The sequence below is a fragment of the Jaculus jaculus genome, chromosome 8 (genome assembly GCF_020740685.1).
Source record: "Jaculus jaculus isolate mJacJac1 chromosome 8, mJacJac1.mat.Y.cur, whole genome shotgun sequence".
Taxonomy (NCBI): Eukaryota; Metazoa; Chordata; class Mammalia; order Rodentia; family Dipodidae; genus Jaculus; species Jaculus jaculus.
In genome coordinates this window covers 139,964,613-139,979,480 of record NC_059109.1, presented here as the reverse complement: position 1 = coordinate 139,979,480, position 14,868 = coordinate 139,964,613, and the positions used below count along the sequence as shown (strand labels likewise).

General features: G+C 47.8%; 1 protein-coding gene across 2 annotated transcripts in view; it reads right to left on the bottom strand.

The window, feature by feature from the left end:
* Osbpl2 (oxysterol binding protein like 2) overlaps positions 1-14,868 on the bottom strand; it is a 47,487-nt gene that overhangs the window by 2,096 nt on the left and 30,523 nt on the right. For both annotated transcript variants that reach the window (XM_045157374.1, XM_045157375.1), the window contains exons 9-13: positions 14,243-14,332; positions 10,892-11,015; positions 7,676-7,804; positions 3,135-3,258; positions 1,694-1,784 (exon numbers count right to left, since the gene is read on the bottom strand). In XM_045157374.1, coding sequence (XP_045013309.1) covers positions 1,694-1,784; positions 3,135-3,258; positions 7,676-7,804; positions 10,892-11,015; positions 14,243-14,332 — 558 coding nt within the window. The remainder of the gene's footprint in view (positions 1-1,693; positions 1,785-3,134; positions 3,259-7,675; positions 7,805-10,891; positions 11,016-14,242; positions 14,333-14,868) is intronic.

The following is a 14,868-nucleotide window of genomic DNA, read 5'->3' as shown; positions in this document are numbered from 1 at the left end:
CCTGAGCAAGAGGACAGCATCAGTTTAAAATTGGGTAACACAGTGATACTTGTCCCCTCCCCCCAAAAAAGGAAGAAACAAGAAAAACCCTGACAGGAATAAATTGTTGAAAATATACAGGGCTAGGGCTGGAGAGATGGCTTAGTGGTTAAGCACTTGCCTGTGAAGCCTAAGGACCCCGGTTCGAGGCTTGATTCCCCAGGACCCATGTTAGCCAGGTGTACAAGGGGGCACATGCGTCTGGAGTTCATTTGCAGTGGCTGGAGGCCCTGGCGTGCCCATTCTCTCTCTCTCTGTCTCTTTCTCTGTTACTTTCAACTAACTAAATAAATAAACATAAAACAAAAAAATTTAAAATATACAGGGCTAGAGATGGCTCAGCAGTTAAGGACACCTTATGCAAAGCTTAATGGCTCACGTTCAATTCCCCAGTACCCATGTAAAGTCAGATGCATAAACTGGCACATGCATCTGGAGTTCGTTTGCAGTGGCAGGAGGTCATACCCATAATCTGTCTGCCTTCCTCTTTCTCTCTTAAGTAATTTTTTAAAATCCAGTGTTGTAAATATACTGTGAGGTAAATGAGTATTTTGCATTTAATCTTTACTATATTAACCATGTAATTTAACTTGCTGATTCTTGGAATCTCCTCTAGGAGGAGAAAAATGCTAAAATGACATATCCTTCCTGTGCCATTTCTTTAGATCTGGAGTTTAGTTAAAATTATTTGCATCACAGCTCAGCTTTCTGGGAGGAAAACCCAAGGACCTATAATACCATTTATTTTTCTGGTTCAAAATCTTTCTCTTTATGTTACTTAGCAAATGATCATCTTAAGTTCTAACTCAAGACTTCAAAGATAAATTATTTATTCTTGGAAATTTGTTCTTTTGAAATTCTCAGTATTTCTTACATACAATATTACTATGAACTTTTAATTTAGCATCAAGTAAAACTTTTCTAGTTCATCACACAATAAAAACTTGCCATGCAAAAAAAAAAAATGCACAGATTTCTGCAGCAGACACCTGTGCGCTCACAGACCTGACATATCTAACTCGTGCTTCGTCACCGCAGGACTTTGGCTGTGAAGCAGAAAGACAGCCAACGTGAGAACCCTGAGCAGAAGCAAGACTACAGCACTTGGCAGCTGACGTGGGTCCACCAGTCACCACTTACCCTCCACAGGACACTCTCCTTCATGGCAGGGGTGCCCACCTGAGCTGCAGCTCCATGCCCACAACAAAGGCTTTCCTGGCAGCACAGCAGGCTGCAGGCAGACCTGAGCTTCAGCCTGGCCCTGTGTGCCTGTATCATACAAGGTGTCCTTTGGGGCTGACAATGATTCTCATCAGTTGTTTTACTTAAACAAGCAACTGGGTTCCGGCTACATTTTGTCTTTAAGTTGTATTTTAGAAGACCACTTGAGGTTGAAAATGCTATGCAGCAGGATGGAAAGACCTGGGTATGAGCTGATCTGTCGTCCTCTGTAACCAGCCCACTCCACATATATGGTTTCGGGCAAGGTATGTGAATTTAATGCTTGGTAGTCACCAGCACAGTTCAGATGCTGGTGGTGTTAAGACCTCTGTGGACCCACAATTGCCAGTACTCAGCCACGGGGCTGTGCAAGCCTGCAGGAGCAGAATGGTACTGCCCAGGTGTGTGAGGCCTCCTCGCCATCCTAACTCACCTGGTCCGCCACTCTGCCTCCTCTTTGGCACGCTCCTTGCGGGCCTCTCTCTGCTTCTCCTCCAGCCGTTCCTTTTCCTGGCTGGCCAAATCTGGGTTCAAACAGGCATGAGGGTAAGGGTTACTCTGGCTTCAAGCTTCTGGTTACATTTGATAAATGCCAGTCCTTCAACCTGACCCCTACAGGGCACATCCTTGTTTGGCTGAAAATCCAGGGGCAGTGAATTTTGACTACAGGACAGCAAGCAGAGTCTCAGGTTTTAAGGCTGAGCAGCTTCCGCCCCACCTGCACAAGCAGCGCAGGACCACAGCACTGCAGCCAGTGCCACTCACAATGTGCATGTGGTGTGAAGCCTAAGAATCCCGGTTCAAGGCTCGATTCCCCAGGACCCACATTAGCCAGATGCACAAGGGGGTGCACACATCTGGAGTTCATTTGCAGTGGCCGGAGGCCCAAGCATGCCCATCCTCTCTCTATCTGACTCTTTCTCTTTCTGTCTGTTGCTTTCAAATGTGGTGACTCTGCTTGGGTGGTCTATATGGACTTTGAAAGAAGTCGCAGTTTTGAAATGTTACTTACTTACTCATTTTACTCCTTTACAGCTGGAGATGGAACTCAGGGTCTTGTGCATGCAAGAGCTCTCTCTCTGAACTACATCCCCAGCCCTGAAATGCAGTTGTTTCTATTTGTTTTATTTTGAGGCAGGGTCTCACTCTAGCCCAGGCTGACCTGGAGCTCACTCTGTAGCCCCACACTGGATTCCAACTTTCGGTGCTCCTCCTGCTTCGACCACCCAAGTGCTGGAATTAAAGGTGTCAGCCACCAAGCCTAGCTCTGTCATTAAAAAAAAAAAACAAACCTGTTGAACTGGGTAATAAAAAGTTTATCCAGGTATGGTGGCACGCACATTTAGTCGAGGCACTTGGAAGGCTCAGGTAGAAGCAGCGCTGTGAGTGTGAGCGTGAGTGTGAGGCCAGCCTAGGGCTATACAGAGTGAGTTCCGGGTCAGCCTGGACTACAGTGAGATCCTGCTTTGGGAAAGAAAAAAGCTTAGGGACTTGTATTTTGTTCATATTTCTTTTTCACCATTCATTTTTCTTTTCTGTGTGCTGCTATTGTTTGGCTTTTTGAGGCAGGGTTTCACTCTGCAGCTTAAGATGGCCTAGAATTTACTCTGTGTCTCAGGCTAGCCTCAAACTTCTATCTGTGCTCTGGCCTCAGCCGCCCAAATGCTGGATTACATGCATGAGCTACCATACCTGGCTTACTCATCTTCAAGTACTTTGGACTTACTGTTTTCAAAGGACTGGTCTGTGGGTGCTCCGTGAAGTGCCGTGTGAGGAGGGAAGCACCCCACTTGCTGGTTTACATGAAGGACCTGAATTCTCCTGGGGAAAGCCCAAGCCCACCCACAGCAGCAGAGCCCTGGCCCAGCACCTACCCATGTTGCCATTCTCCATGCCGCGGATATCGGGGCGCAGGCGGCAGTCTGTGGGCGGCAGGATCTTCTCCATACCTGATTCCAGCTCATTGAGGCTCACAGTGAAACTGGTGAAGTTGTACATCTGCAGGAGCCCAGGAGCACCGTTAGAGATGGCTGTTTGATGCAGAGTCCTGGTCTCAACCACGGGTACCCTAAAGCCACTGCCAGCAGCCATGTGTCACCTGCTCAGTGGAAGAGCAATGTCCTGCTCAGACCAGTGATGGCTTTTGCCTGAGACACATGACCTGTTCCATGGGCTTTTCCTGTCCAGACCCTGAGGTCTCTGCCCCAGCTGTGCCTGTCATAGGGCATGACACACTGCACCTAGGCAACCAGGTCCTATTCTCCAGCCTAGACCTTCACCCTGGCTTCTACTGTGGACACTTGTGCACTCAACATGTCTTGGGCATCCGAGAACAATCTCAAGCTCAGCACACCTGAGGCAGCACATGCACATCCAACAACCCTCAGATTGCCCTGTGTCTTTCTGGGGCCTGGCCTCCTCTGTGCCCCTTCCTGGCCTCCTCTCCTCTTTCCTGATTCCATGCACCAGCACACGGTTCAAGGGCTACAAAAATTGAAGATATCTGGACATTCTGCACTAATGATTTCTGGAATACGTATGTTGCTCAGAACAACAGGTGAGGTTGTCAGAGTCCTCTGCACCTTACCCATATTTCTGTGGGCTGGTGGCTTTCATCCACCACACTGACCCTTGCAGTTCTGCTCTGGCTGCCAGCACCCTCTGAGGTACATGTGTCTCACAGTAGTATGCTCCTGGCTCCACAGGTCCAGTCAGTAGGTGGCAGGCAGGAGGGAATCAATCAACTAGTACTATGGGGCAAGAGGAGCAGTAATGAGAATCACTCTTCAGCCAGGCGTGGTGGTGCACGCCTTTAATCCCAGCACTCGGGAGGCAGAGGTAGGAGGATCACCATGAGTTCGAAGCCACCCTGAGATTACATAGTGAATTCCAGGTCAGCCTAGGCCAAAGTGAGACCCTACCTCGAAAAATCAAATGGAAAAAAAAAAAATCACTCTTCGAAGAATTTTCCTGACCAACACATAGGCTTTGTCTTTCTAAAAAATAATCTAGAAGAGGGCTGTGGAGATGGTTCAGTGGTTAAAAGTGCTTTTTCTGCAAAGCCTGCTGGCCAGTGTTCAATTCCCCAGTACTGGCATAAAGCCAGATGTACAAACTGGCACATATGTTTGGAGTTCATTTGCAGTGGCAAGAGACCCTGGCGTGCTCATACACCTCTCTCATGCAAAACACACACACCAGACAAAAATGGAACGTGCGTCTGTAATTCCAGCATGCCTATGGCAATGAGATATGGAATCTGAAGCATCCCAAACCTTGTGGGCCACCTAATCTGGCTTCCCAACAGCAAAAAAACCAGGAAGAGGCCTTGTTTCAAACAAGGTGGAAGGAGAGGTCCCACACCTTGAGGTCATCCTCTGACGTCCACACTTGCACCGCAGCATGTATGCACTCAGGTGTGATGGTGCATGCCCTTAATCCCAGCACTCGGAAGGCAGAGGTAGGAGGATTTCAGTGGGTACAAGACCAGCCTGAGACTACATAGTGAATTCTAGGTCAATCTGGCTACAGTAAAACTCTACCTCGAGGGCTGGAGAGATGGCTTAGCAGTTAAGTGCTTGCCTGTGAAGCCTAAGGACCCCGGTTCAAGGCTCGGTTCCCCAGGTCCCACGTTAGCCAGATGCACAAGGGGGCGCACGCGTCTGGAGTTCGTTTGCAGAGGCTGGAGGCCCTGGCGCACCCATTCTCTCTCTCTATCCCTCTATCTGTCTTTCTCTCTGTGTCTGTCACTCTCAAATAAATAAATTAAAAAAAAAAAAACAAAACTCTACCTCGAAAGAAGAAAAAGAAAAGCCAATTAATCTGGGCAAGTACTATTATACTAGTTTATACTCTCCTATAATAACAATGCATAGTGAGGTAGCACAGGTGGATGGTCCACTTTGTTTGCTTTTCTTATTTTAAAAGAATTCTTTTTTAAATTATTTATTTGCAAGCAGAGAGAGACAGAGAGGGAAAGAGAATGGGCACTTCAGGGCCTCCAGCCTCTGCATGTGAATTCCAGATACATGCAACACTGTGCATCTGGCTTTACATGAGTACTGGGAAATCAAAACTGGGTCATTAGATTCTGAAGGCAAATACCTACCTTAACTGCTAAACCATCTCTCCAGCCCATATTCTTTGTTTATTTTTGTGAGGTAGGGTCTCCCTCTATCCCAGGACGACCTGGAATTCACTATGCAGTCTCAGGGAGGCCTCAAACTCATATCAATTCTACTTCTGCCTGCCAAGTGCTGGGATTAAGGATGTGTGTCATCATGCCTAGCCTTTTTTTGTTTGTTTATTCCAGGTAGAGTCTCATTCTAGCCCAGGCTGATCTGGAATTCACTATGTAGTCTCAGGGTGGCCCTGAACTCACAGTGATCCTCCTACCTCTGACTCCTAAGTGCTGGGATTAAAGGTGTGTGCCACCACGCCCAGCTCCTTGTTTGTTTCTGATGTAGGGTCTTGCTCTAGCCCAGGCTGACCTGGAATTCATATGTAGTCTCAGGCTGGCCCTGAACTCACAGTGATCCTCCTACCTTGGCCTCCTGAGTAGTGGGAGTGCTAGGATTAAAAGTGTGTACCACGACACCTGGTGCTTTTCTTATGTTTTACATATTGCTGTGTGTATAGATGTAACAACACAATAAAACTGTACATATCACATGTATGTTTTATATACAATAACAATTTATAATAGGTATTAATATAATGTTATATAATATAATGGCCCACAGCACATTGTTATGCTTGTTGTATAGTTCAACTTGCAAAAACATCACAATGCATTTACACATCAAAATTGTCCAGGCTTGGTGGCGCATGCCTTTAATCCCAGCACTCAGGAGGCAGAAGGAGGACTGCCTTGTTTGAGGCCACCCTGAGACTACATAGTGAATTCCAGGTCAGCCTAGGCTACAGTGACACCCTATCTTGAAAAAACAAAATAAAAAAAACCCTAAATCAGTAAGTTAAGGCTTGGGGATGTGGCTACTGACAGAGCACTTGCTTAGTAGGCTTGAGGCCCTGGGTTCAAATTTCAGCACTCCAAAAAAAAATTGTTTTTAACTGCTAATTCAGCAGTAGGCAGGAGCAAGTGCCTACAGTCCCAGCTACTCAGGAGGCTGAGATCACTGGGCCCTGGAATTAGAGGCAACAGAGCAAGACCCAGTCTCAAGAATACACCCATACAAGGATGGAGAGATGACTTAGCGGTTAAGGTGCTTGCCTGCAATACCTAAGGACCCATGTTCGACTCTCCAGGTCCCACATAAGCCAGACACAAAGTGATGCAAGTGTGCAAGGACGTGTCTGGAGTTTGATTACAGTGGCTGGAGGCCCTGGTATGCCAATTCTCTTTCTGGCGGCGGGGGGGGGGGGGCAAATCTGGGCGTGGTGGCACACCACTTACCAGCACTTAAGAGGCAGGAGGATCACTGAGTTCGAGGCTACCCTGAGACTACATAGTGAATTCCAGGTCAGCCTGAGCTACCCTAAGACCTTACCTTGAAAACCAAAACCAAAACAAAACAAAACAAGGCCAGTCTGTTGGGCTTGCTTCAAATCAACAACAAAAAACATCCATACAAACTGGTAAATCAGAAAAAAACAACAGCTTCTCCAAAGGGTTTGGAGCCCCCGCCCCCCCACCCGCCATGAGAAGCAGCAAGGACTGAGCTCCAGAGGGTAGGAGGGTACAACTGAATGCTGGAATGCCTGGTGAAAGATACGCCGGGGAGGAGGGGCAGGAACGCCACTGCTCTGGGTATACAGAAACTTGCCACGAGTCCTGAATCAAGATATCCGTGTCTTATAGATTGCTCCGCACAGGCTCCTAGATCTCATGCATTGCAGCAGTCAGAGGTATAAGGCTCAGGTGTAATCTCAGAGAGCAAATGTCCTTAGGAATGCCCAGCAAGACACAGGGATACGACAGAAGCCCTCCATCTGCTTGGGGCCAGCTGGCTACAGCTTAAGCAAGGACGAAGTGCGTGGTGGTTTGAATGTGGAATGTCCCCACAGCCTTGTGTGCTTGTGATTCGGCCTCATGCTCACATCCTCAGCTCTTGAAGCCTCGCTGTGGCTCTTGGGGCAGACCTTGAGGCCTATCAGTCTAGCCTAGCTGTTCAGAATTTGCTCACTTTTGCTGCTACCTCCTAGCTGGTAGGACAAGACGTGCTGCTCAGCCTCTGCTCTGCCACGCTTCCTCCACCAGACTTTCCCTCAAGACTGTGACTGAATACACTTTCTTCTGTAAGCTGCTTCTAGCCGGGCATGTGGTCCTAACAATGAACAAGTAACTGCAACAAGGCAGAAGACTATCAGGCTTGGGAAGGAAGGTTGCAGGTAGGTCTCATTTACAGCAGACAGGCCTATTCTCAAAGAGTGTGGGGGAGTGAGGGGCTCAGACCTGGGCAGAGTTGGGGGGCCGATTGTTGATCCTCCAGAGCAGCTTGCTCCCCGGGATGACCTGCACAGTCTCCTGAGCCATGGGCACGTCGTCTACCACATCATTTTCAGCTTTCTCAGGGCCATCATCCTGAAACAAAGACAGACACCTTAGTATGGCCACTGGCCAAGGGACCCGTCCTCAGAGAACTTGGATACCTCTTCCCATGCCCCTGAGCAGTACCAAATGCCTTTTCTAACTCAGGAGAAAATCATCAAGCTTCCCTTCATTGGTGAGGCAGTCCATTCTCCAATCTGAGGGGAGCTACCCTAAGACCCCACCTTGAAAGAGGTATTTCATTTATAGGCTCCTGCCCCCACATGAATCTTCTCTCTGTAAGGATCACCATGCTGGGCTTCTCCCCTCCCAGCGAGAAGACAGACAGGTGGACGCAGCAGCAAGTGCACTGTGCTCTCCTCCCAGAGGCTTGCCCCACTGCATGCCAGCCAGGCCATATGGGGACGCCTGCCCACCTGCTGCACTCGCCACATAGCATCTGAGACCGAAAGCCTCCTGATGCTGCCCATCTGCCTTCTGTCCAGAATCAGTTCTCATGGGCAGACTGGCACTTCTAGATTGAGCCCAAGAGCCCATCCCACTGTATTACAGCTGCTGCTCCGTCTTCAGAGTTAGCCACAGAGGGAGAACAGAGGGGACACGGGATGGACGCTCAAGGTCCTCCCACTGCTATCAGCTGGCAGACAGCGAGGAGTGGGCAATCACACTGACACAAACTCACTGCTAGACACTCCAGACAGTCAGCACAAAGTGGCACAAGACACCACTGAGCAGACAACATTCTAGTGGAATTTTTCTTTCTTTTTGTCAAGGTAGGGTCTCAGTCTAGCCCAGGCTAACCTGGAATTCACTATGTAGTCTCAGGGTGGCCTCAACTCTCTGCCATCCTCCTACCTCTGCCTCCCAAGTGCTGAGATTAAAGGTGTGCACTGGGCTGGAGGGATGGCTTAGTGGTTAAGCGCTTGCCTGTGAAGCCTAAGGACCCCGGTTCGAGGCTCAACTCCCCAGGACCCACATTAGCCAGATGCATAAGGGGCACACGCGTCTGGAGTTCGTTTGCAGTGGCTGGAGGCCCTGACATGCCCATTCTCTCTCTCTCGCTCTCCCCCCCCCCCATCTCTCTCAAATAAATAAATAAAAATAAACCAAATAAATAAATAAATAAATAAAGGTGTACACCACCACGCCCGGCTGGACTTTTTTTCTTTTTTGTGAAGAGAATTATCAGAGACCATGCCTAACAGTGCACACAAAACATAATAGGTGGCTAGAGGAGGCTGGTTTGTATTTCCCAATCTCTTATCTAGAAAGTATGTTACCTTTTTTAAAAAATTTTATTTTATTTAATTATTTATGAGACAGAGAAAGAGAAGAGCCACTCCAGGGCCTCCAGCCACTGCAAATGGACTCCAGACACATGAGCCACCCTGTGCATCTGGCTTTAGGTGGGTACTAGGGAATCAAACTCGGGTTGTTAGGTTCTGCAGGCAAGGGCCTTAACCACTGAACCATCTCTCCACCACTGTCACCTCTTTTGATTTTTTTTTTTTAATTTTCTGTTCATTTTTATTTACTTATGCGTGAACCCCTTTGTGCATCTGGCTAATGTGGGTCCTGGGGAATTGAGCCTCGAACTGGGGTTCTTAGGCTTCACAGGCAAGTGCTTAACCGCTAAGCCATCTCTCCAGCCCCCTGTCACCTCTTTTGAATGAACATATTTAGTTTTAAGCCTAATAATAACTCATCTTAAAGTCATCAGTGTTCCAAAATTCTGGAGAGGCCGGAGACGTCCTTGCCAGTACTTTCTGGCTGTTGACTATATTACTGAGTATGAACAGCTGGAAAAACAGAAATGAAATGCACTTGACTCTTTCCATTGGCCTAGGCTAACTCAGGTAAAAGTAGAGAGATTTATTAAGAAGGACACAAAGCCAGGTCTGATGAGCTACAGAGTGAATTCAGGTCAGCCTGGGCAACTTACAGCCTGTCTCAAAAAGTAAAAAGAGGGGGCCGGAGAGATGGCTTAGTGGTTAAGCACTTGCCTGTGAAGCCTAAGGACTCCAATTCAAGGCTCGATTTCCCAGGACCCATGTAAGCCAGATGCACAATGGGGCGCCTGTATCTAGAGTTTGTTTGCAGTGGCTGGAGGACCTGGTGTGTCCATTCTCACTCTCTCTGCCTCTTTCTCTCTCTGTCGGCTGTCACTCTCAAATAAATAAAAATTAAACAACAACAGCAAAACATTTTTAAAAAAAAGTAAAAAGAAGCCGGGCATGATGATACACGCCTTTAATCTTAGCACTTGGGAGGCAGAGGTAGGAGGATCGCCATGAGATCCAGGCCACCCTGAGACTACATAGTGAATTTCAGGTCAGCCTGGGCTAGAGTGAGATCCTACCTTGGGGGAGGGGGGAAGGAAAAAGAAGCTGGGTGTGGTGGTACATGCCTTTTATCCCAGCACTTGGGAGGCAGAAGATCGCCATGAGTTCAAGTCACCCTGAGACTACATACTGAATTCCAGGTCAGTTTGTGCTGAGACCCTACCTCAAAAAACAAAAACAAGCAAAAAAGTAAAACGAGGGCTGGGATATAACTCATAGTGGCATGCTGGAGGCTCTAGAAAAATATCCAGTTGAAAAAAAAAAAAAGATAAAGAAAGAACTTCCAAAAGAGAAATGGAACCCAGGAAGTGTGATGGCTCACACTTCTCTATAATCTCAGCACTTGGGAGGCTGAGGTAGGAGGGCTGCTATAAGTTCAAGGCAAGCCTGGTAATAGAGTAAGTTCCAGGTCAGCTTGGGCTACAATGAGACTGGTCCTCAAAACAAAATAAAAAGGAAGGGAGGAGGGAAGGAAAAAAGGAAGGAAAAGAAAGGTAGAAAAAGAGGAAGGAAGGAAAGAAAAGAAGGGAGAAGGAAAGAAGGAAGGAGAGAAATGGGCTTACACAAGGTTTCCTTGGTTGCTCTGGCCATGGGAAGAAAACAGACCTGAGTCCTGAGCCCAGGGTTTATAAGAGCATCTGAAACACAATAAAAACAGCAGAGCTAAAAGCACCCGACTCCCTGCACTGGAGCGGAGTCGGAGAGCAGTGTCACCTGGACAGACAGATTCCAGGCACTTTTTCCTGGCTGGGCATGGTACTCTGGAGCAGTCACTCACCAACATGACCTTCCTTGGATGGTCACCTCTCTTCTCATGCTTCTTGAAGGACTCATATGCAGCAGGATCGATGCCCCACAAGCATTCCGTCCACTTGCCGTAGATCATGAAGAGCTTCTTCTTGCTGCAGTAAAAGAAGTTTAAAATACAATTAAGGGAGCCAGACGTGGTGGTGCATGTCTTCGATCCCAACACTTGGGAGACAGAGGTAGGAGGATCGCTGTGAGTTTGAGGCTAGCCTGGAACTACACAGTGAGATCCAAATCAGCCTGGACTAGAGTGAGAGCCTGCCTCAAAAAATAAAAATAAAAAATAAAATAAACAACAACAAAAATTAAGGTGGAATGGAGAGATTGCTCAGCAGTTAAGGCACTTGCCTGCAAAGCCTAATGACCCAACTTTGATTCCCCAGAACCCACGTGAAGCCAGATGCACAAAGTGGCACAAGCATCTAGTCTGTTTGCAATGGCTGGAGGCCCTGGTGTGCATGTTCTCTGTGTGTGTATGTGCAAATAAAATAAAATATATTTTAAAACTTATTAAAAAAATTTAGGGGGACTGGAGAGATGGCTTAGCAGTTAAGTACTGGCCTGTGAAGCCTAAGGACCCCGGTTTGAGGCTCAATTCCCCAGCACCCATGTAAGCCAGATGCACAAGGGGGCGCATGCATCTCTTTCTCTTCTTCTTCCTCTGTCAAATAAATAAGTAAATAAGAGTAAAATATTTTTAAAAATTTAAGGCTCAGGAGATGTCTCAGCAGTTAAGAGAACTTGCCACTTGGGGTTGGAGATATGGTTCAGTGGTTAAAGGCACTTGCTTGCAAAGCCTGATGGCCTGGGTTTAATTCCCCAGTCCTCACGCAAAGCCAGATCCACAAGGTGGCACGTGTCCAGAGTTCATCTGCAGTAGCACTAGCCCCCCTTCTCTCTTTCACTCACTCTCTCTCTCTCTGCTGGCAAATAAATAAGCAAGTTATATATATATACATATATAAATAAAAGAGTGCTTGCCACTTAGGCATGAAGGCCTTTGAGATGGGAGACTGCCAAGTTCAACTCCCCAGAAGCCATGCAGAAAGCTGTGCACAGCCATGCACATCTCTAACCCAGTCCATGGCAGGGACAGAGGGGGAAGGCAGGGACCAGAGAACTGCTGGTGTTCACTGATGGACAGCAGCTTGGGGTTAAAGGAAAGACTCCATCTCAAGCAAATACTGGATGGATGATAAGAGTGAGACACCTAATGTTTCCTTCTGGCCTCTATATACCCATGGTATACATGTGCACACACATGTGCACATACCACACATCTCTCTCTCACACACATAAGACAGTTAAAAAGCAGTTAAGCGCAGCTGCAGGCCGCCATCTACATGTGCAGCTCCTGGGTGTGCTCCCCTTCTGCCATGTCTTCGCTATTCTAGGATGTTCATGCAAAGAATGAAGCTTGAATTTTAGAACCTCACCAGTGCTACTGGAGACAAAGTGTTCCTGTTCTTTGGTATACAAAAGCAGAGAGCGAAGGTACCTCAGTGTGACAGGAGACAAGAGCAACAAAGAGCACACGTTCTGCTCTGAGTCTCAAGCTGTATGTGTCCATACTCCTCGGAGGGGTGGCACTGGCACTCGCTCAGCAAATGTTCTTCCACAGGCTCTCATCCCTCGCAGCCAGAGTTTTAAAATACACTGGGCTTTCATGAGCCACGTGTCCTTCAGACCTTTTCCTACCAAATCCATCTACAGCCCCTCCCAGGATCAGGGATGGCATTTGCTTTCTCCTTGGTCACAACCTACTCTTGTCATCTGATCACAACCCTAGAGAGCTCTACAGACCAGATACAGACTCTGCCTCTTCAGTGCTGGATTGTTAACTTTTGGCTCTGCCTGGGAAGAGTGGCCACATGCTCCCAGAAAGTGCTGTCCCAACAGGCTGATGCCACCAGGAAGGCTCAGGTATCTGAACAGTGGCCTGCAGGGCTGACATATGGGGACTCGGGAATGCGACCTGGCGGAGATGGTGTAGTGGGCAACCCTGACTCCAAGGAAAAAGCATGCTCAGATTCCAGATGGAAAACCTACAAGACAGCGCAGGGCCCACACATACACACGGGGGCTCATCAGCACTGGCCTCCACCCCACAGCTTCTTTCTGCCCACGGTAAGCAAGTCTAACTTTATGAGGGGACTGCTGTTGGTGCTGGTTACCACTATGGGCATGAGTGGGGCTATATTCTTTTAAAGTCTATGTGGTGGGTCCTGATGTATCTCATCAGGAAATAGTCAGTCTTAAATCTGATAGCATCTTTTTTTAGTTTTTCAAGATAAGGTCTCACTCTAGCCCAGGCTGACCTGGAATTCACTATGCAATTTCAGGCTGTCCTCGAATTCTCAGCAATCTTCCTACCTCCCAAGTGCTGGGAAGGCGTGCACCAACACATCTGGCCCCTGACAACATTTTTTAGGCTGCTGGAATAGATGAATTTCTGGTTCCCAGGGTGGACAGGGCAAAAGCACCATGTTTATGGTGGAAACTAGATGTCAGGAGCTAGAAAGACTCAGCATTAGGTAGCCCAAATCCTAATCCTTGGCTGCAGAAACAGAAACATTTAAGCCGGGAGCAGTGGCTCATGCCTCTCACCCCAGTGCTCAAGAGGCCGAAGTACAAGGAGTGCTATGAGTCTGGGGGAAGCATGGGCTACAGAATGGTTCCAGGTCAGTTCAGAGTAGGGTGAGAGCCTGCCTCTAACAAGAGAGAAAATAAGAAATTTGAGACCCAAAATATAAACTAATTAACCCAGAGAGAATCCTGAAAAATACATGAGAATCCTGTTGACCATTTCTCTGTTCACAAAGCCTCCTGGGTCCTTGGCTGCCCACTGCAACAATGCAGGCACGCGACAGTGATGCCTAGGCTGGCCACATGTGCTGCAGCTGCTGCTCACTGGGGGCGACAGGGAGAAGGAAACAGGCCATCAGGGGTTAAAATCTCAGCTCTACTTGTAAAGCTGCACCACAGACCTGTAATCCAGTTCTTGGGAGGTGCAGGACTGTGTCTGACGCCAGCCTGGGCTGGATACTGAGACTGTCTCAAAGCAGAACAGACAGACAAAGAGGTGCAGCGTTATCTCTGGGTGGAAAGGTCGAACCCCTCTGGATCTTTTCTCTCCAGAGGAGATAGGCTCCAACTGTGCCCCCATCCCAGAAGCTACTCAAGTTCTGTCCTTTGTTTCCATTTTCTGAATGAAAAGGACTTGGCACACTTCCCACCATGACCCACACTGCTGCCTGATGGCGTCTAGGTGCAGCCCTGGCTGCTGTAGGGCACCCTCACGGGTCCCAACTTGAAGACCTACTTTTTGTCTTGAATGTGTCCTTCCACTCTGTGCAGTTCCTTCCCAAACAGTCCACACGGCCTGAAGTGAAGCACACACTTATCCCCAGTTCTACAGGAAAAACACACACAGGCATGTGTTTATGATGTGAAGTATCCAGGGAAGGCCAACCTTCAGGGGGAGAAAAAGAGGAATAGGCCACCCAAGAGAGAGGCTGAAAGTGATGGCCAGTGTCACATGGGGCCTTTTATGGGTGACAGAAATGTTCTAACACTGACTTGGGGTGATGGTTTGCACAATTGGGGTAATTTACTAAAATATCAATTAAGTGCCCATTTAGAAAATGGGTGAGTTTTACGATTTATAAATTATATCTCACTAAGGCTGTAAACAAGCAAAGCAATGAGTCAGGACCTTCCAGGCCTGAGCCTGAGCCCTGGATAATGTGTGGGGAGGGTCACTACATTTTCACCCAGTACTGACACCCACTAGTGTATTTCACATCCTCCAGTAAATTAACAATTCTAACTAAAAATCAGTCAGTCAACATGGGGTACTCCTGATAATCCTAAGACTGGCCAGAGCCAAATCCAGCCAGCCACTGTGCCTAAAGCCTCCACTACAAGAGAGACTCCAGCTGAGGGACA